We start from the raw sequence: 23796 nt of genomic DNA, 5'->3' as shown, positions 1-23796 counted from the left end.
AAAGCCCAACTGGGCTTATATTTCTTTGTTTTCTCTTCGACCCACTTACCTACAGCTGGGTTGCTAGCCATCATGCTGTTGGGCTGTTCCTCTCGGCCCATGATTTCGTAGCAAGCATGCAGCTTGCTTTGCAGGTTATTGGGCTGCCCAATGCAGCTAACCCGATCCCAATTTGGGCCTACTTTTTGCATGTAGCCTGCAGCCCACATTAAATCACATATGGGACTAGACAAATTTTTATTTATTTTTATTTTGCTTCTACGATCGACCCTGAATGATCTTGATCTATTGAATTAATTAAAGTGATCAGCAATCCACTAATCTAACAAGACATCCAAAATTATTGGCCTGAAGTCCACTTTTTGGACATTAACGAATCAATATTTTATTTATTTTTTTTGAGCCGCTGACTCCTTTTCGTATTCCCGAAGCACTCACACTTGAGTTCCTGAAGCAACTCAAATCCACTACACTTAAATCAGTATATTGTATTATGTGTTATTGCAAGAACCTCTCATTTATGAACTAAACGTTCATAAACTAATTTGAACCTGTAGTTTCGAATTTAGTGCATTTGAAACCCGAAGTTTTTATAAAACAATACATCCATGAAAACCCAACATTTTTCATGTAAACCATGTCTTAGAATCCGAATGTTCTAACTTTGATGTTTATGGAGATCTTATTTCCATAGCACCAATCACAATCTTGTTCCCTCTAATCAGTGGATTGTCAAATTATAACAAGTTCAATTTCACTGATTTGGACGTTTCTTGACAGAAACCACTATATGTGGTTACAAGAAGTGAATCTCAATTTGAATATCAAGAAGCTGAGAAACCATTGAAGCGGACAATGGCATGGAATAGTTGAATAAAACTCCGCCATGGTCTTCATTCGAAGACTTTATGCCCGAAGCATTTAAAATAGAAGTACCTCTCGAACGAGGATTCCATGGCTCTTTAGCTTGCTCCTACGGACCGTCTAATCATGTAAGATATTGCCTGAAGCACACCATGATTACGTCCATGAACGAGTACGATTCTGAAATTTATAAATCCGATCAAATTTTGACTAGAGAATACTTTCTCGTTTTTCCTTATTTCTAACTCGTTCTTGAAGCAACAACGTAGAAAGCGGAAGTTTATCAAATTCTTGGATTTGATTACTACCACACTTGTGAGAGAAATGTACCCCAACAATTCAGTTAGGAGGTACCGAACGGTATACACTTAGTTTCGGCTGAAGTCTACCAAATGGTGGTGCCCTGCTTCCGTAGAGATGCACTGAAGGGCATGCTATACTTCGGCAGAGGTGCACCGAAAGGTATTCATCTGCTTCAGCAGAGGTCTACCGAACAGACCCCTCCAACTTCGGTTGGAGCCTACCAAACATAAGTCTGGGTTTGTTTCTCTCACGATCCAATTTCGAGTTTGTTTTTACAACCTATGGTAGAATCAGGGCCTGCCAAGTTGTGGCACCTAAAACCTAAAACTTCAAGAATAAGGGATAGTATTCCCAAATCTTAACCTTGCAGAATCTACTTCCGTCTTGATGGAATAGATAATTTGTTATGCACCTGTTTGTGCCTCTACCAATGTCGTTGAGGAGTACCATTCTCATAGTCAATATGTGAGACTAATTTTGCTCCACCAAACATTTTTGGAAGAGCAGAATTTTGACATGGATGGCCTTGTTGGCCGAATCCCCTTAGTAAACCATTTACTTTGTGAACATTTTTTTTTTTTTATGTTCTTGGATTCACATTTGGTGTTTATTTTAGTTGTGGATAATCATATTGATATTATCCTCGAATATGAGTTAATTGAATCATGTTTCTTAAAACATGTGACTGAATTCAATTAAGCACGTGATTACGTACAAATGTGGGATAGTTAGTTATTTGGATGAATGCAATACTACGCACACTAACTTTTTACCTAAATCATATATCTAGCAACGACTTTAGGTCTATCTAACCTGATTAAGAGCATTGGCACACTTCTCGTTGTATAAATGGTACTAAATCACCATTTCAGAGACCTTATATTCTCTTTGTTATGGAAGAATGTCGTTGAGCATTAAGGATATTCAAAATGACAATGATCATGAATGAACCTACTAATGGAAAATAGAGTGAAATATCTTTGCACCACCTCGAAAAATGAGCATGAAGCTTCATTTTAGGCCAATGGGCTACCTTCTGATTGGGATATGCCACATGTGGCCGGCCTAGAGCTGGTGATTCGAGCAGTTTACTTGCCTTGACACAACCATTTGGGACACTTAGGTTGAACAATGATGCTATGATGGATCTCCTTACCCAAAGTAAGGATCTTGTGCCTGTAAGCACACTTTACCAAACCTGCTCGTTTGGGAACTTGATTTTCTACATCATCCTTAGCAAAGATATGAAATAACCCTCTTTTCACAGTGGATTCAAGGGAATATATCTGGACTAATCCAACCAAAATGAGGACCATATAAATACTTATGGTTTTGGTTGATGAACCGACAAAATGGTTACATGTTTGTCCACACACATTGCTGCTAAACCTCTTGGCCGATTTTAAAGGGTTTACCACCCTAATTATCCCATAAAGTCTGGAAGATTGGATAATGCCGAAAAGTTTATATCAAAGATGCTTCGATAACTATTGTATGTCTTTTGAGTTTGTAATTGAACATCAAATTCCCATGTTCATCCCAAAACAGCTCACACAGTGATCATAAAGTGCAATTTAGTTAATCGCTCGAACCTTGGTGAACTTACCAAGCTTTCGATTTCTGCCTATGGCTATGCAATCTTGTACGCAGCTATGTTGGTCTGCCTTAAGGCCTATTGCCACCCAACCATTTTTGACGTTACAGTTGGTTACTGGGTACAAACCTAACGCTTCGTATTTACGCGTTTTTGGTGTGTATTCCATGTGCTAAGTTACGCCGCCGCAATGTACCAATATGGGTCTTCACAGAAGGTTGTGAGTCTTTGTTGATTACGATTCTTCTTCACACTAACTTTCTTAGAGCCTTTGCAATCAATCTCTTTATCGCTCATTTGCAGATTGTCACTTCAATGAGCTAGTCTTCCAGGCGTTATGGGGAGATAAGAACGTCAACGTTCCTGTAGAACGATGCAAATTTGCGTGGACGTTGCCCATTATGTCTCATCCCGATCCCTGTACCAGATGAGTGTGATAATCAAGTGCAATGTATTCTAGCTTTCAGAATGTTGCTCCAGACGCATTCTTTTGATCTAGCTAAAGTGACGAGATCATATACCAGCTGCAAACATGCCTGCAAGGATAGACATTCTTAAAGGACGTCGAGTCAACATCCTCAAAGGGTGTGCCACCCTTGTTGGAAAGTTTGGCCACTCCTGATGGACGGTCCGGTACACCGGTAGATAGCCAATCAATCTATCTCAGCCTAAAGCACGACAGATCACTCGGTTCATAGGATTCACTTCCCTAGAAGAGGAAGTTCATGACATAAAATGAATCTATACTCAATCGTTGTCTCAATCATTTCCATCTTATGAGATTAATCCGGATTACTCCCGAGTCTTGAAGTGCTTGGTCAAGTATACTAGTTTGGATGAGATAATGGAATTGGAATGAGATTATCATTGATGATGTTTTCACTTATATGGTAGCTACCAACGTAAATGAAAAGCCATGATATCGAACAGTGTTCTATTGATTAGTGACAACGTAGAATTGATTGGACAACCGAAATTACAATCCAGGTTAAAATTCCTTTACCAAAGTGTGTTTTGGATCCATAGTTTCTACACTGCCAGAATTAACCATGTCGTGTTACTAGTGGGAAAGGAATTGAATAAGATGAATGAAATAGTGCGATATGATGCACGTGGTGCAAGGTTTTTCTCAAACGCCTCATGATTGATTGTAGCATTATGAAATGTGGTTAGTGTTTCTCCATGGGGATATTGATACAGAGATTTACATGTAAGTTCTCGAAGAATTACATGGACTGGTTCAAATAGTTCCAAACCACGGAACACTATCTCAACTTGTTTGAGGCGTTCACTTATGGATTAAAGCAATCCGGTGAATGTGGTATACCCGTCTAAATGATTATTTGATCAGTTAGAGATATGAAGTATGCCTTGTGTGTTAAACTATGAAGTCTTATTCGAATTGCTAGAGTTACAGTTTATGTCAAATGACATGCATCTCACTAAGACTCTAGAAGAGCTTCAGAAAACTGTCTCACACTTAAAGATGAAATTTGAGATGATGGATCTTGAGAAAACTCATCTTGACTTGAAGTTTAAGCGTTGTTTTGATGATACTTTGGTCTACTAGTCAAACTACACCCTAAAGGTGTTACCTTTGAGTATACCTATGATCTTTCATACACTATATGCAAATAAGACCTTGAAGAGGTTATGGAATCCGAAATTCCATATCTAAGTTCAACTTTGCACTTTGTTGTACTTAGCTTATTGCGTTAGAATAGGACGTCTCCTTCGTTGTTGATCTATTGGTAAAGATGCAGTACTGCGCTTACATGTAACCACTGAATTGGTATTAAAGACATTTTTCCGATACCCTGAAAGGTACTGCGGATTTTGGCTAATCCCAAAGCATCTCAAGAGGATTCGACCCCCTGATCCTCAGAATGATATTTGCCTTGTTGTTATATTGATGCTGGTGACTTATCAAAATTGCATAAGGCAAATCCCCGAATGGTTATGTCTTTATCGTTAGGGATATCACAATATCTTGGAGGTCCACAATATGACCTTAGTTGCAAAATCTTCAAACTATCCCAAGACTCACTTTACTTCACTACGCCACACATGAGACATGGTTGAGAGCCCTTGTTAAGCATAGTCGAAGTACTTGCTGTTTTCATCTATTGTTGAGTCCCGACGACGAGCCATGAAGACTATTTTGCATGTATCAACCTGACCAAGACATGATACATTCACGAAGTCAACGTCAAGACATATTGCGTCTACATCACATTAGCAAAGCATTAGGAGATTGAAGTCATGCAAGCCGATCCCAGACAACCTTGCCGACTTGTACACGACATCACTACCAAAGTCAACCTTCCAGAAGCTTGTCCAAGGAATTGGTATGCCTAACTATTCATATGCAATGCTTATAGTTCTCATTTGGAAGTTTCGTCAAACTCAGGGGAGTATCCAGAACTATACTCACTTGATCTTAATGTACTCTTTTTCCCTACGATTAAGAGCATTTTTCCCACTAGGTTTTTGCTACCTAACTAGGTTTTTCGAGGCACCCATCATGGACTGGTTATACCCTTGTGAAATCTTCCACTTACGTCTAGAAGACGTTTAGTTTTGACTTAACGCAACTTCTTATTTTTCTCCTTAGTGTATGAGTTTTTCTCCCTTGTGGGTTTTACCATAGCAGGTTTTGTGAGTTTTACTTTTTATGCATTCTTCCGTTAATTTGAGACTCACATTCGTTCATTGTGTTGATGACTTCATCAACTGAACTTACTTCATCGTTGAAGACCTGATGCACCATTTATTTGAGTATTTACACACTCAAGGGAAAGTGTTGCAGTCCTATTAGTTTAGGAATGTGATTGTGTAAATCCTACTGTAGCTAGGGATATCTTGGAATATTTCCTAGGGTTAGATATTATCCTATTAGAGTTGTAATCCTATTAGGGTAAGTATTTAACATTCCCTACTATAAATAAAGGCACAATGGGGTGAGATAACATACATCTCTCTCTTTCTCTCTACTATTGCCGCATCCCTCTCTCTAATCTCCATAATAGTTCAGTAAATTAGGCCTACAACATAACAAACTTAATGACAAATGGTAAAATGCCCATTAATTTTTTATTAACACTATTATAAACACAACGGGTATATTTCAAAATACCCGTTACTCGGACTATACCTTTACGCATACATTTTTTGGATGAAATAGAAATGAATCCAATTGTGCTAATTTTAACACAATCTTAATAGATGGCACAAAAATAATTATTAAGATGTCATTTATTTAAAAAATAAGAGGAAATCTGTTGCATAGCATTTTATTTTATTTTGTTGAGAAAATACATGCAGAGGGGGATGTAACATGAGGAATTCCTAGGAGTTCACCCATCCTAATACTACTTTTCGTCTAAATTCACTTAACTTCGGAGTTTTGATGAAATCCGATGTATGAGAGAAAGTACGATCCATATGTTGCACAACTTGAATTTGCCATTAGGCCTGAAATTAGAGGAAGATAAAAAAGGGAGGGGAATAAAAGGAAAGGTAACCAAGGCCCAGTCATTAGAAATTTGGCACAAGAGACCCACCCAAGAGGCCCAGTTATGCATTTCTATCATACATACATGTCACACTCCAACTAAGGCACATCTTAAAAGGAAAATACATACATTTCTCGTTGCAGACAATTATAGTTTAACATGTGTAAAATAAAAAAAATCTTTCCTTTTGTGAATGTTAACGAGTCAGACTATATTTTGCAAGCAAGAAGCATGTACTTCTTCCATGTAAGGAGTCGATCAATATTCTATCCGACAAGAAGTTTGCAATATGAGTCACAAAACCGACACCTGAGGCCAGTTCGACACATTCTTCACATCCAAATAAAACACCATCCAGTCAGCCAAAGTATCATCCAAATTTAAGAAAACCAAAACTCAGTTTAAAAGATGGAGATGTGAGAAACAAAAAACGGAAATCTTACAATTTTTCACCTGCATTTTATTCACCACCAAAAAAACAGAAGCTAATCCATGCCCACACCCAGTTTTTTGCTCATCAAATCTCCAAAGAACCCTAAATGCCACTCCGCAGATTCACAGGTGAAAAAGGTGGGCAGGAGAGACTGTATTCGAAATATTCCCTTTTAACATACTAACAAACAAAAACAAGCAAATTTCACAGCCCACAACAAAAATATCCAGCGTTGGCTTAACCAGACTGTTCTTGTACAGGTTCTGGGGAGGATGGAGAAGCTGGCAGAGAACCCACTTGTTCCGGGGAATCTTCTGAAATCTTTGTATTGGAGTTTTGGTAGTTGTTGCTCACTGGTTTTTTGACCCCATCAGGAGATTTTGATGGTATGGAGGGGATGTCTCTAGTCCATGAGCCACTGGCCAGCCTCTTGGATAACTTAGGAGAGATGAATCAAGCACTGGCATCGCCTGCATACCGAAATTATAGCTAGCAGATTGTTCCATGTAGGGATGATCAAATCTGCAAGTCGGTCCATACTTGCAGATTCCATACATTATGAAGTATGAGCAATGCAGGTTGCCCCTGCACATACCCACACATTAACACGAGGCTCGTTAATGAACAAAGGAATAATGGTAAAAGAAACGTTGAAGCATTCTCTGAATTGTTTATAAGAACTGAACGCACTGACCAATGTAGATATCACAGTGAACTAGAAACAGAACTTACAGGTCTCGAAGGAAGCCCAAGTGGGCTTGCAGCAGATTCTGCGATCCTTTCTTTGGGGTGATGGTATTTGCAATCTATTCCATATTTGCACGTCCCAGTATTCATAAAGTACCGGCATTCAGGCTGATCAGGCCTCTGTGGGAGACTTGGACTTGACAAATGAACCTGCCCATTGGAAGCTGACTCTCCCTGAGTTCTAGAGTTGTATGTGAGGTTGGATCCAAGAATACCAGTGGAAGACACAGGGCTCATGTTTCCCTATTAAACAGATAAAAGCATGTTTATTCAAAGAAGCATTTAATGCACCAAAACCTCTTTAGTCCACGGTAAATTAACGGAAATCAACAAACAGGCCTTTCTGAGCATCCATATAAGGACGAATCTTAAAGACTTTGTGCAACATAAAGAACAAATTCTAAGGATAAAGGACAAATAATTGTAAAACATGACAATGTTAGCCTACAAGTTAATGAGAAGCAAAAATTCTTCATTGATCAGGATAGAAGAAACAGAAAGAAGCAGGGTGCAGCATCAATGACAGTGCACCATGGTAACCCACTGTTTTTGACAGATGACTAGTCAACGAACTTGTAAGACAACATAAACTCTTCGTACTAATCAACGCACCAGTGTCAACTGAACTAGATTATCTTTGCAGTGTACACCCAGAGAAGAAAAAGGCCATATCCAAGTTTAATACAACTTAATATACCAGACAAAACATTTCCTAGCAAATGCATGGCAGTTACTGTGAACATAATAAATGTGATGTCAATCTTTTGTTATATTAAAGAGATAATACACTAACCACATAGGTGTTCCATCCATGGGCAGGCACAATGCCTTGGGGCGGAAGAACAACAGGCATGTAAGACTGAGGAGTCTGTAAACGCGGGCCTGATACATACGGCGCTCTTGGAAATGACCATGCAGAAACTCCACCTACATAAGGTACACCTGAAGAAGGCACAACTGCTGAGCTTGCAGATCCAAAAGCAGGTAAGACAGTGCCCACTGACTGAGGCTGAGGATGATGAAACTTGCATGCAGGTCCAAATTTGCACGATCCAGTTCGCATGTAATAAGGACATGATTTTTCTTCCTGAAAAAATTCAACGTAAATTTGTTAAACGAAAAGAACTCTTATTCTCAAAGTCTAGCAGCAATTTAGATAGCAATTAGAACTTTAGTAACAACATAAAGGAAAGAACCTGATGCATGGGGAGTCCTAAAACGTTCAATAAGACTGGTCCAGCTCCACGCCTGTCCCTTGGGTGATGGAATTTACATGTTGATCCATATTTGCAAGTTCCTGTCTTCAAAAAATACTGCAACACATGTTTGCCAACAAAGGGAAGTCTATCAGGTTTCACATTAAGAGATGACAAGAAATTCCTTTATTTGCTCTTTTATATTTGCTATTATCATTTATACTGATATCAATCCAAGTATGAAAGTTCTTTTATCCAATGGAAACCAACATCTCACAGATATATTAAGGAACTAAAGGGAAAAAAAGGTTGTATCTTTTAATCCCATGTTAATTGAAACAAGGAATTATTCCTACTAATGGTGAAGAAATTTAACAAAAATATAGAGAAAATAATGATTGACTACTCATAACCAATTACAATTTTGGATGAGGTCTTAGAAGAAGCTTATGCTGGAAAGAAAGCATGTGCAAGAACCAATCAGGAAACAAATCCGAGGACTTCCTGGATGGATTGACGACTGATTTACTCGGTCCCTTTTCCACTGACTTCTTCCTTCATTCAGAGAAGTCACCAGGAATGGAACCAGATGAAAGTTGTAGGAAACTACTGACTATAATGGAAAATATTCAGAACAAGCTTGCTACAGATTCTCACACCAACATTTTCCATAAAAGTCTGCACTTAGATAAATTACATTTTTTTGAGAGGAATAGCTTGGTTACATTATATCTTATGCAACTGACCACTCCAATGTTCTGCTTGTTTCACAAGCCCACACGACAAGGATCAGCAGTTGATTTGCTAGTTCTCATCATATGACTGTTTAAATCGCCAATTACATAATTTGTATACCTCATAAACATATATAAACTCAACTCAAAAAAGCCTATCCATGAACAAAAAGAATACCCCATTTTCTATCTTATCCATAGTCGTAGAACTTCTAATCTTCTACGACATAGCAAACACCGACAAAGGAAGCAGACGAAGAAGGAAAGGATGGAGAAGAGTGAGTAAGAAAGAAGCTCCTTATTTAACTCAACCTGAACTAAATGAAAATCTTACCCCACAGTCAGGTTGTCCAACTCTTTCAGGGAGTTCTCCATTGTACTGATTACCCTGCAGATATATTAATGTACTAGAAGGATTAGTTCACTAATACCCTTCGAACTGAAATCTGTATGGTTAGCCAGAAAAGACAAAGAAAGAAGCTGTGTAGAAGCAACCGATGAATCTCCTCACAACACTTCATCAAAATGCAATCACTTTATAAAAGCTATGCACATCAATTAGAAGCAATTACCTGAGAAGCATATTTAGGGTGATTAAAACGACAATTACTTCCATAACCACACAAACCAGTCCTCAAATAATATATGCAGTCAGGTTCACCAGGTCGATCAGGGTACGAGTTTGCCTGAGCCACACCGCCCCGGTCTTGATTATCATTTATTGTCAACCGCCAAAATGCATCTGCAATGCATACAAGAAATAAATGTGAAAATTACATATGGAAATCAAATCAGAATTGCATAATCTATATCAGAACTCCTCAAAAGCATTAACCCAAAATAGAAAAAAGATTACAACTCTAAAACAAGATACTTATAAAGAAATAAAACTCAGGATTGATGTATCGATGCGCAACATGAACACTAAAAAAGGAAACTCTGAAGACAAAATGTTCCAAACAAATCGACAAGTTTAGTATAAAGCATAGTTCTTCAAAAATTCAATACGAATTCGACTAGCACCGACATCACAGTTCTTACCACCTAAACACCCCCATGTCACAAAAATAAAAGGTAAAGTTTTTACAAAGCTGAAGATAAAAACACTCTTAATTTTCACAAACACAAATTCCCAGATAAGCCACAAATATGCATTGCAACCTACCATTAAAGCACTCCAAAACCATGATTACAACAATACATCACCAAAAACACACGATCAAAACAATTCAATACAATCCCAAACTAAATCCACACATAGCACATTGCACCTTCATGATCACAAAATCTCACAAACACAATATTCCAATACAAAACCATCCTCAGATCAGTTAAACTCTGAACTGGGTACATCAAAAACCGGTCATACCTTCCACGTTGCCATCGGATTGATTCGGAACAGCATTCTTCAGAGCCTGCCGAGCGTCCGGCATCGGTGGTACCACAGAGTTCGCGTGCACCCGCCCTTTGTGTTGCTTTCCTCTGCTTTTCTCAGCTTCACCAACCAAACTCATAAAAAAGCTTCAAACTTTCTGAGGAAATCGCAGCAACCCACCTCCCAAATCTCACAAATTTGCAGAAAAACAAAACCCAAATCAGAATTAAAAGGCTGTGAGGAGGCCTGTGAATGTGACGATGATGATCATAGACTGTGAAAAAAACTTGAGGAGAGAGATAAAAAAAACAAAAAGCTTTTTTGGAGCATAACAAAAAGGGACTGAGAATCAGAGAGATATAATAATCTCTGCAAAATCTAAATAAAATTTTGGCTGTAGCAATGTGTGGATTGGAATTTGATTTAATTAATTTAATTTTTGTGCTCTCTTTTTTTTTTCTTTTTTTTTTCCCGATTATACCAAAAAAGCCAAGGTACTGTTGGGAATCTATAAATAGCACTCCTATGTGAAAAGACGTTTCTGCCCTCCACGTGTCAGGCTTAGATATTGTGTTTATTAAGAGTAATTACGTGGTTAATGACTTTGATTACTGCACAAGCATGTTGCCAGAAATAAAGCACAATGGCCCAAAGGCCCAGGCCATTGTTTATTGCATAGTTTGCTCAGTCGACAAGGATATTATTGTCTTTTAGTATTAAAGTAATGTACCCTTGATGAGTATGCATCAAGGTGTGAAAACAATGGGTTGAATGAGATGAAATTGAATAAATCAAGATGGTTGATTTAGAGGGCTTTGATTTGATATTGATTGTTGGATTTGAAACACAACGGGATAAATGTGGAATGTCATTTGCAATGGCAGATGAGATTTGATTTTATTAGTTTCACGTTTTCTTTTGCCAAATTCAATGAACGGTACAAAATTAGTGTAATCAATCGACGTGTACGATTTCAAGGTAAAACTGGTGAAATATGGCGACAGTTTGACACGAGTTAGTGACTCAAATTTGTGATGTCAAAGAGGTAGTGACGCTTGACTATGTTTTATTCACTCAACGTGTTAACTTTTCATTCGACTGTCTGTAATCTGTAACGGCCACATACACTACATGAAATGGGGAAAAGACGTGTTTATTATATTTTTATTTTCTTTTATTGGATTCGAATAAATGTGAAATATTTGTATCACCAAATGACGTATGTGATTTCCAGAGAAGTAACTGTTGGACTAGATGATCTGGAGTTCTAAAAAGTTTGTATGACTCATAGATCTAAATTGCGATTAAATTTGTGACGTCAATCACATGAATTCTCCTTTAGACCATCGACTGTAACTGGAAGCATCTTTTGAAATAGGAGAACAACGTGTTTATTTCTTTGTTCAATTTAAAGAAATGTGATTTGGCATAATCAATTGAAGTTTACAATCTAGAATTCTATAGAAGTTTGTGTGACTCATAGATCTAGATTTGAGATCAAATTCGTGACATCAAACATCGCCTAAACAACCATCAATTAAAAAAATACATTTATTAAAATTTAATTTTCTTGTTGAATTCGAGGAAATTAGAAGAAATGACATCAACAAATGATGCGTGTGATATCAATAAAGATTATGTCAGTGACATGCAGTAACAATTGGACTAGATGATCTAATATTCTAGAGAAGTTTGTGTGATTCATTAATCTAGATTTGATCAAATTTGAAACGTCATGCATCCCTTGTACTCTCCTTTTGACCATCGACTGCAACATGAACCATTGCCTGAATCGGGAAAAACAACACATTTGTTAATATATGATTTCCTTTTGTGGCATTAGAAGAAATGTGAAAATTTGACATTATGAAAGGGTCCGTGTGATTTCAACGAATACCAAACTAGTAAACATAGCGGTAGTTAGATGTGATGATATAAAACGTAGGAAAATATGTGATTCTCATATTTGGATTTAGAAATCGAATTCGTGATATTAAAAGAGACTAATGACGCACCGTTATGTTTTATTTGCTCAACGTGTTAACACTTCTTTTGTCATCTGCAACAGCAAAAATTACCTGAAATGAAATCAGGTCACGCTTTTGTTAATTGCTAAACCATATTTGGTTTGCATGTTTATGATTCATTAATGACTCCACGACAAACCGAACATGAAATTTGGATACACAACAGTTTCATGCTTTCATCTCATAAAGAAGAAGCCATGCTTCACCTCATATGGACAAGATCTATACATTTCTCAGAAATCCTGGACTTTCAAATGAATAAAGAAAGGAGGATGTTTCAATTCGTAAATGTGTGCACGAATATTCTCAATATTTTTCTAAAATGGTAGAACAGAACCAGATCAAAACAATTATAAAATCATTTTTATTTGAAGGAAAGAAGATGAACAGAAGAGGATAATCGTCAAAAGGTTAATGTGACCACGAAAGTAGAAACTGGGAAATTTTCATAATCGAGAGAAAGCCTTGGCTCTTCAGTCACGACTCAGCGAGTCATGACTTCGTTACGACTCGGTTGTGTACGTGACGATTGGCAGAGGTGAAAATAAAAAGTTTATGAACCTTGGTCTAGTCGCGCTCCTATTGGCAAGTGCAAGGAAGGCCTTGATTTCTCAGTTGCATCTCCTTGCAGCTGATCCGTGATGACTGTTGACCCAAACGTCTACTTGATTTCCTGCAGGAAGTTGTGAAAATTCAACTTTTGACCACCTGTTGGGGAATGAGATTTTACGATTCTTTCTCTTTCTTCATCCACAAATTATGATTAATGTGGAAAAAATGAGTTTAAGGAGATGGAATTGAATAATCATAATGGTTCATTTAAAGGGAAATTAATAAAATACTACGATTTAGTGATATTACTCTTGTTGTGAGATTTGGAATCACAATGAGATAGATGTGGAATTTTCTTTTGATGGTAGTTCAAATTTGTTGTTTATGAATTTTGCATTTCTTTCGTCAAACTCGGTGAAATGTGAAAAGGTGACTTCATCAAAGAAGACGTATGACTTTGACAAAGCGCTAAGTAGTGAAACGTGGTGACTGTTGGACACGTATGATTTGCGTTGTTAAGAGAATTTGTGTGATTCGTAAATTTGGACATGACATTCGAGTTTGTGGCGTTGACATGATTATGTTTTATTTTTTTTGCGAGTTTACTTTTCATTTGCTTGCGGTATGTAATGGCCAAAAGGATTGCTTAAAATTGAAAAAGACATGCTTATTTAATTTGTTTATTTTTTTGTTAAAATGAAATAAATGTGAACAACTTACGTCATTTAGCGACATGTATGTTAATGAAGAACATTTCAACAAAACCAGTTGAACCAGATGATCAAATGGAATGGAGAAGTTCCTATGACTTATTCATGAAGTCAAGAATTGGTTGAACTATCGTCTCGGTCACCGACTGCAACTATCGCCTGAAATGGATTGATTTGGTTCCTAACATTCATCATGCACATCAATGCAGTTCTTCTATTAGAATTCCGTTAATAATTCTGTTAGTGTGCTGGTGTGACATACATAAATTACCCACATATTCAATAATGTAATGCCAAGTGGATTATCCATAAAAATAATTAATCCTTCTAAATTAAAAAAAAATATTTAAAAACAAAAGAAAAATACGGAAACTAAAAACCAAATCCACAATGGTTACCCCCTTCCGTCTCCCGTCGCCCCATTTTCTCGCCAACCCGCCACCGGCCACCCCACTCCCCTCTTGATCTGGACCCAAAACCATGAAAATATATGAAGACTGCAGTTTCGAAACCATGGAAAGATAGAAAGATAGGAGCACCATGGACATTGAAGTGTTGATAAGCTATGTTCTAAAAATTCTCGTCTACTGTCGTATAGGCTTCGCTTAGGCATTAGGTGGCCAGCCACTACCTTGATTAATTCCTAGACGTTTGAAAATTAAGAAAAGATGTCTAAACCTCCTAAGACGTCCGCCTAGCTTGCCTAGGCACCTTTCTAGCCCGCCAAGACCCGCATAGGCACCCGCCTAGGTCGTGACTCTCACTTAGATAGAAAATAGATAACCTTTGTTTGCATTTTATTTTTGTACAGTAAATTGTAAGAGACTTGTTGAAAGCTTGAATGAACACAATACAATATGTTCTAATACTTTAATCAATATATCATTTTATTTTGCAATTTATGTATATTAATACAATTATGCATTTTTAAGCATAAATAGACACTTATTTATAAGATGTAAATAAATTTAATTAAATCCATCTAGTCTGCCTAGGCACCAGCTTAGACATCTATTCTCTTTTTTACTAAAAAAAAATCTTGGAGATTATGTAATGCTTACTCTCAAACTATTTGTTTACACGGTAGTGATATTCTTTGTTTTTCTCTTTATTTTCGGATTCCTGTCTAATGATCCAGGACGTAATCCTAGACGTGAAGAATAAAAGATAAGGTTTTTGTTTTCCTTGCTTGATTTTTAAATGTTATTAGTAGGATTTTATCTAACCCATTGCCCTATTGACGTCTAATATCTTTTAGCACCTTGCTGATAAGTTTCTTCCATTGACGGATTTACTTCTTCATTAGTGGTCCAATTATCAATTTTAGACTAAACAACCAAATTGCTCAACAAGCACATCGGTAAAACCCTCCATTGCTTCTCCTTTTCAAAATTAATGAAATGAATCTCCCACAATAGTAAATTCCATTTGATTGCATTAGTTTTGAAATGGCCAGGATTAATATATATCTTTTATCCGCATGCTCAACAAGAGATTTGTTGTGGGTGTTACCCATATTTTCAAAATAAAATCGATAACTTTTATTTTACGTTTTATTTTTGGTGATTGATTGAGGTATTACTCTTGTTGTGAGATTTGAAATCCAATGGTATTACTCTTGTTGTCAGATTTGGAATCACAATAGGATAGATGTGAAATTTCCTTTTGACGGTAGTACAGATCTGTTGTTTATAAATTTTGCATTTTATTTTCATCAAATGAGACGTGTGATTTTGACAATGAGCAAAATAGTAAAACGTAGTGATAGTTAGACACTATGAATTGAGATGCTAAGATAATTTGTGTGATTCGTAAATTTGGATATGACACTCAAATTTGTGGCGTCAAGGGACAATGACACATCTGTTTTATTTTTTCTGCGTGTTTACTTTCCATTGGATAGCTGTATGAAACAGCCAGAAGCATTTCTTAAAATTAGAAAGCACATGTTTATTTATTTTATATTTTTTTTGTTGAAATGAAAGAAACATGAACATTTACATCATGACCTCTCGATGATCTGATGGTCTAGAGAAGTTTATGTGTCTCATTCATGACCTCTCGATCGTCGATTGTAATTAAGAAAATCAAAAAATATTTATTATTATATTTTTGTTAGAATAGAAAAAGATGTGAACAATCGACATCATAAAAGAACATGTTTAAGCTCCCTTACATTTACCATCATATATGAAAATTAAAAAATTACATGAATTTAACATTACGAATTTAACATTACAATCCATTGTAATTCAATACTTAAAATAATTAGATTTAATTACAGTGATATTTGATTCCCAACCCCTCTACCTATTTTTACTTTTTGAGTTACCAAGTTAGCAAACCGTCACTTTTGAGGCTCAACATCTTCGGAATCAAATTCCCACAATTGAAAATCGAGAATGTAACTACAGGACACCGCGACCACATGTCAAATTCGATGACATGTGAAAAAGTGAATTTGTCAAAAGAAGATTGTGATTTTGACAAAGAGCACAGTAGTGAAATGTGATGACCGTTAGACACATATGATTTGAAATGTTATGAGAATTTGTGTGACTCGTAAATTTGGATCTGCCACTTGAATTTGTGGATGTCAAGGGGTTGTGACACAACTATGTTTTATTTTGTGTTTACTTTCCATTCGACCGCTGCATGTAACGGCCAAAAACATTGCTTAAAACTGGGAAACGACATGTTTATCTAATTTGCATTTGTTTTTGTTGAAATGAAAGAAACATGAACAATTTACAGCATTCAGCGAATTGAATGGGATGAATGCATTATGGGACCAAGGTGGCTCCAGGACCACCTGGAGGTCGGGAAACAAGTATGTGAAGGTCTTTTGGGACTCTCTAAATGTTTGGTACAAGTCCCTTTGTATCCACCAAGTGTTTGATGTATTGTCTGCTAGGCATATCTTGTGTTGACAACACTCGACAAATGCTCTCAATATATAGCACTCATCAAATTGCTTCAGCAAATGTCAATATCTATTGATATATGTGCAATGTAGTACATCTGACGATGACAAACACACCAAGTGTTCAATGAAATGCCTCTGTGAATAAATTGAAATTTATTTGCACGCTTCGCTCTATGTTTTTATCTCAAAAACTTGAACCTCTGGGACCCCCTCCAATTTCAAATCCTGAATCCGCCGCTGCCGATGTGTGTGTGTGTGTTTATTTTTTTTTTTTTTTTTTTTGAGTACATCGATATTTTTGCATTAAGGAGAGGAGGAGTTCAGTTAAGCCATACAATTGACAGTCTATTTTGATATCGAATCAGTCATCTACGAGATTCGAACCTAAGTCGTCTCACTTTCAAGTTTTTATTACTCATTCATAACGTGAAGAATCACTTGAACTGTCCTCTCGGTTACTGACTACAATTATCATATGAAATAAAAAACATGACACATTATTTATTATTTTATTTTGTTAGATTAGAAAAAAATGTGAACAATCGACATCCTAAAACAATACGTTTGAGTTCCCTTGCATTTACCATCACACATAAAAAATTTAAAAAAAATTAATATTACACGTTTGCGTTCTCTAGGAGGTACTTCTCCCCCAACACCCTCTACCTATTTTTCACTTTTACGAGTTACCAAGTTGGCTAACTGTCACTTTTAAGGCTTAACATCTTCACAGCTTCAAATTCCCAAAATTGAAACCGAGAATGTAACTACAGGACGCCGCGTGTCATGTGTTTGTGGAAAAAGACCCATCGATGCGTACAAATTAGTCCTCTGGGTGGGTCTCTTCGATGTGGAAAGAAACGTAAAGTATGCCAAGGAAAGGCAGCAGCAGCATATGGAAGAGGACCACGAAGTTGGCAGTTGGTCAAGGCAGTTAAAGCCAACCTAATTATTCAAAGCCAACAGTAGTAGCAGAAAGAACATACAAATACACTATAATATAGTATTGGTAACGTTTCGTGTTAATTATACAATATTATGTAGAAAAATATGTAATCATGTGATCGTATCATCGACATGAGATATTATATCAACAGTTGGATAACTTTAGAGGGAATTTAAACATCGCCTCCATGGGGTTAAAAAGTTATTTGCCTTCTCATTGGTCGGTTTTTGTATTTAATTATTAAAATCCTAAAACTAGATTATTATTATGTCCGACCTTTTGGACCAAATGTCTAAGAAAACTAGGAAAGGGTTCTATATTGAAAGGAATCCGGATCTTCGTCGGATTCTTTTTATTAAGATCCGTGAATTATATCCGTTCATTGTATATCATACGGTCAAAAATTAATTCGTTAAATATTTTTATTTAAAATTATTTATAAACAATACTTAATAAAAACTGATCTCATGATGTACGATAAACATACACGATTTACAAATTTTTAAGAGTCTCATCAAAAGTATCAGGAGAGGATCCTGTTGATATTCAAAGGTTGACAAGGGGATATATTAAAGGTTGCTCAAATCTTGCTTTGGCAAAAGTCAATCATAACTTTAACTTACATTTACCAAAGAATTTGTCAGAGTTAGAAGCTAAGATGTGATTTTTTTTACACATTGTTCCCTGTTTAAACAAAGGTAACAAAATATCATTTGAAAGAAGCCAAAAATGTGGAATCATACCAACCATAAATGTGAACCTCTTGAAGCTAAAAGCCAACCATATACCTGATTATGTTGACCCAATGTCATATACCTAAGATTAGAATTAAATTAGACCCCCAATAAAAAAAAAAATTGAACCAAACGAAAACTGGCGAAAAAGAACAATATTGGGTTGTTGTGACTAGACCTGTCAATAGATGAGATTTTGACTCAAATATATCTGATCTGAGTTCTATGTAGTTAATTAAGATATGGATTATCATTAAAAAAAAAAAGATATTGATTGCGAGACTTCCAATCCAATTATTCAAATTTGATCCGAATTTAGTAATCTTTTTAAGATGGATTTGAATATCAATCAAGGCTGATTCGGTGTGAATAAATATAACATATTGATTTTTATATTATTTATACTTTTTTGTAATGTAGTTTAAGGTTTTTATGCAATTAAAGTAACTTATCCTATTTTAATATCATAAAACTTTTAATTAAAAGTTATAAAAATATAATAAAGGAAATAATATTTTAATCTTTTCTTGGTCTTAAATTAAATTTGATATGGATCCAATCCAATGCTAATCGTACATAAATCGACAAGTCGAATCCGAATAAGTATCAAATCCGTTAATCCAATTATAAATGGATTCGATATGGACCGAGGTTGATCCCGGTTAATCCAATTATAAATGGATTCGGATATGGACCGAGGTTGATCCTATTTGAATCCGACACGTTTACAAATCTGGTCATGACCATTCAGGACCTCATTTCATTACAGAATGACATAGCCTGCAACGCAAGTCCTCTTGTTTTTAAACTGAAATTCCATTGAATTTCCATCTATTTCGAAAGTGCAAAAATCTATTGAAGTTTAGGACGTGTTTGCAATATTACTAGTCCGTGTCATTAGGTAAGAAAATGAGGTCTAGACTAGTAGTATCAAAAGTAAACGATTCTCAAGGATAGTTGTTTCCATAGAGATGATGAATATGTAGAAAAACTACTAAGTCGACAACTCGATATGGTAATTCCAAAAGCACTTTCAGGTGAGAGATCCGGAATTCAAAGCATATGCAGGTCCTTGTCAAACCCAGAACAAGGGAGACAATTACTTGTTGAGACCAACCAACACACCTCAATTAACACCCTCCGGCAACATATAAATCCCCAAAAAATGGTCCAAAAACCAGACTAAGTGGTTGCTGATCTCTGTGTGTGTATATACATTTCTCCGTCCCACCTAAATGTATTACCCCTGCATCCAACCGAGTAACTAGAGTAAAAAAACTAATCAGATCAGCAGTATACCTAAAAAAGGTAGCAGCAGCATCGCAGAGACTCAGTAGAATAACACTTGAGCCCTTGACATTTTCATGCAAGTTGCCACGTAGGGAGCTCTGGAACCGGGGCGCTCTCTGATGAAGTGACACTGCCCTTCCCGGATAAGGTTTCCGACAGATCCTCAAACGTCATGAACTGCCCCACTAGTGCTGCAGCAAGGTGCAGTTGTACTCCTTTGGTATCTGAAATAAGCAAATATACATTAATATATAAAGTGACTGATTACCTTCGGAGTCTCAAGAACACGGCCCTTGACCTGACTCAGTTCTTTTTGCGACGTCATGCATCACTTTCGACCACCGACTACTACAAAACCATCGCCTGAATTGGAAAATACAACATATTTGGAAAATTCAACGAATAGCAAACTGATGAACATAGCGGCAATTAGATGAAATAATATAAAACTGTAGGAAAATATGTGTCATAGATTTGGATCTAGGACTCATATTCGTGAAGTAAAAAGAGACTAGTGACACGCTTTTATGTTTTATTCGCTCAGTGTGCTAACTTTTTTTTCATCATTTGTAATAGCAAATGTCACCTGAAATGAAATAGAATCGCGTCACTCTTTTGTCAATTTGCTACACTAAATTTGGTTTGTATATATATGGTTCATCAATGACTCCTCCATCACAAACCGAACATGAAATCTGGATGAACAAAAGTTCCATGCTTTCATCTCATAAAAAGAAGCCATGCTTCACCTCATATGGACAAAATCTATACATTTCTCAAAAATCCCGGATTATCAAATGAATACAAAAAGGACGATGTCTCCAATTTGTATACGTGTGCACGAAAGTTCTCAATATTTTTCGAACCAGTTCAAAACAAATACAAAATCTTCTTTATTTGAAGAAAAGAAGATGAACATAAGGGTATAATCGTCCAATGGTTAATGTGACCACAAAACGATAGCAATCACTGTAAATTGACATAATTAGTGTAAAAGGGATCTCGTATCAAGGTCACGATCGTCCAATGAGGTTAATTGGGCCCAAGAAATCCCTTTGTACAATTCGAAATTTTTTTAATTATGACGGAACACAGATGATATATCACGTATTTTTATATAAGTAGTGAAAGTTTTAATTTTTAAGTAATTAACCTTTTAATCACATAACTCACAATTTATAAAAGACACGTGATGTACCACCTCATGTAATCATTACACTGAAAAATTTCTCTTACAATTCACACGACATTGCCAGGTGTGAGCCCCCCATAAAGTTGTCGGCAATGAAATTCGACCAAGTAGGGCACTAGCATTGGCAGTAGGAAGTGAAAAATTTTCAGAACCGAGAGGAGAACCTTGGCCCTTCAGTCGCGGCTCAGCTGCGGCTCGGTTGTGTACATGGTGATTGGCTGAGGTGAAAAAGTGACTGCATCAAAGGAGACGTGTAATTTTGACAAAGAGCAAAGTAGTGAAATGTGGTGACAGTTAAACACGTACGATTTGAAATGCTAATAGAACTTGTGTGGCTTGTAAGTTTGGACAGACACTCGAATTCGTGGCGTTAAGAGGCAGTAACACGATTATGTTTATTTTTTTTATGCTGTTTACTTTCTATTCGACTGCACAGAACGATAAAAAGCATTGCTTACAATTGGAAAACGACATGTTTATTTAATTTGGATTTTTTTTTTGGTTGTTGAAATGAAAGAAACATGAATAGTTTACGCCATTAAGTGACGCATGTGTTGATGAAGAACATTTTAGTGAAACCAGATGGACTTATTTATGACCTCCTGATCACCGATTATAGCTGTGGTTTGATTGGATAAGTTCCCTTACATTTACCATCACATATGAAAATCAAGAAAATTACATGAGCTTAACATTACAATCCATTGTAATTCGATATCTAAAAACAATAATTAGATCTGATAGAGTGATATTTGATTACCATACACCTATTTTTCACCTTTATGAGTTACCTAGGGTAGCTAACTTGGTAACGTTTTTTTTTTTTTTCCGTCCATAAAATAAAGTTACAAGTTAGCTATCTGTCACTTTTGAGACTTAACATCTTCACAATTTCAAATTCCAAGCGAAAGAGATTCTCTCCAGATCTAGACATTTAGAGTTCAAGGATCAAATGATCTAAACTTTTAAAATTTGATTCAACATCTCAAAGCAGAAAAGTTGTAAAAACTTTTAAAAGCTAGAATAGTTTTTAACTGTAGGATCAAATTTTAAAAGCCTAGATTATTTGATCTCAGAACTCCGAATGCATATGATCTGGAGATGAGCTCTTCCTCCAAAACTGAAACATTCTTGTAAGTAGAGGACACCACGTGTCATGTGTTTGTGGAAAAATATCCATCAAGGCGTACAAATTAGTCCTCTGGGTAGGCCTCTTGGATGTGGAAAGAAATGTAAAGTATGTCTAGAGCAGCAGCATAATAAGGAAGAGACCATGAAGTTGGTCAAGGTGGTTAAAGCCAACTTAAACTATTCTCCAGCAGTAATAGCATAACAACAACTTATATAATACGAATACAATGTAATATATTGTCTTTGATGTTTCGGGTTAATTATACAATGTTATGTAGAGAAAAACGTACACATATGATCCCATCAGTTACATGAGTTATCACATTAACAGTGTATTCAAACCATGTAAGTCCTCCAGTAAACAACATTTTTTTTTTTTTTTTTGGGAAACAGTCCTCCAGTAAACAATTTTAGAATGAAGTTAAACATATAGCCTTCATAGAATTAAAAAGCTAATTCGCCTTCATATTTGTCGGTTTTTGTATCGATTATTAAAATCCCAAAATTAGGTTATTATTATCTCCGACCTTTTAGACAAATTTAGACCAAATGTCTAAGAAAACTAGGAAAGGAATCAATATTGAAAGTGGACAAGGCGACAAATTAAAGGCTGCTCAAATCTTGCTGTGCAAAAGTCAATCATGATTAAGACCATTTCCAATATTTAAGGATAAAGTTTAAAATTTTGAGTCAAATTTTTTTGGCTTAAATGTTAAAATGGTCTATGTGCTTTAGTCATTAGGTTAATTTAGTCCACGTCTTTTCAATTTGGCCAATTTGATCCTTGTGCTTATCTTCTATTAGCCAATTAAGGATATTTCCATCTATTTTTCTTTTAATATTATAAATTATTATAAGTTTATTTATAAAATTATAATAGTTTTGATTTAAAATATTTAAAATGAAATAAAATTAAAAATTAAAAGAAAATTTATTTTCCTCCAAATCTTCAACCTCCTCCCTAATTATCCCATCTCTTTTCTATGTCATAACTGTGGATGCAAATTTCTTCCTTCTTGTTCTTGGACGAAAATGCATCTGCAAAAATAATTAACATCTTAGGTCAAGGCTAAGAGTCTCACGCGCCCACGATGAATTTGGGGGCGGAGGGGGGGGCTTTGACCCAAGAACCTCTGATGCCAAAGTTAGAATTTTGAGGGAAAAGTGTTCGGAGAATTTAGAGGATTTTGTAAAAGGATTCAACTTAGGTTTTTGGAGAAAATGAGGTGATATTTATAGGGGTGTGGCCGACCCCTTTGGGAGAGATGAGAACCGACCACTTTAGTGGTTTTTTAGGTGTTAATCACCATCAATTAGCTAATTAATGAATTAATTGAGTAATAAATCAATTAATTAGCTAATCAATATAATTTGGGAGTTACCTTGTGGGGAAGATTTAATGAGGGTTGATGAACTAGGTTTTGAATAAATACCTATTTTGATCACTTTTGACTTTGATTGAGTGATGATTGTTCGCTACTCATGCGTAGGGGTTCCGATATGCATCGAGGGTAATCTTGTCTTTTT

General features: G+C 36.1%; 1 protein-coding gene across 1 annotated transcript; it reads right to left on the bottom strand.

The window, feature by feature from the left end:
• Positions 1-6634: 6634 nt before the first annotated feature.
• LOC125474948 (zinc finger CCCH domain-containing protein 3-like) lies at positions 6635-11233 on the bottom strand. Its single transcript, XM_048579203.1, is given in 9 exon segments — positions 6635-7104; positions 7107-7281; positions 7283-7294; positions 7442-7699; positions 8250-8543; positions 8653-8769; positions 9721-9774; positions 9959-10128; positions 10756-11233. Coding segments are annotated over 9 exon segments (1383 nt in total). The 5' UTR covers positions 10901-11233; the 3' UTR covers positions 6635-6946.
• Positions 11234-23796: the final 12563 nt, after the last annotated feature.

Source organism: the organism of the source record quoted next, unplaced genomic scaffold (assembly GCF_019419815.1).
Source record: "Pyrus x bretschneideri cultivar Hongxiangsu unplaced genomic scaffold, Pyrus_bretschneideri_v1 Contig13, whole genome shotgun sequence".
NCBI lineage: Eukaryota > Viridiplantae > Streptophyta > Magnoliopsida > Rosales > Rosaceae > Pyrus > Pyrus x bretschneideri.
Note: the sequence above shows the minus strand (reverse complement) of the source record. Positions and strands in the feature narration are given on the sequence as shown.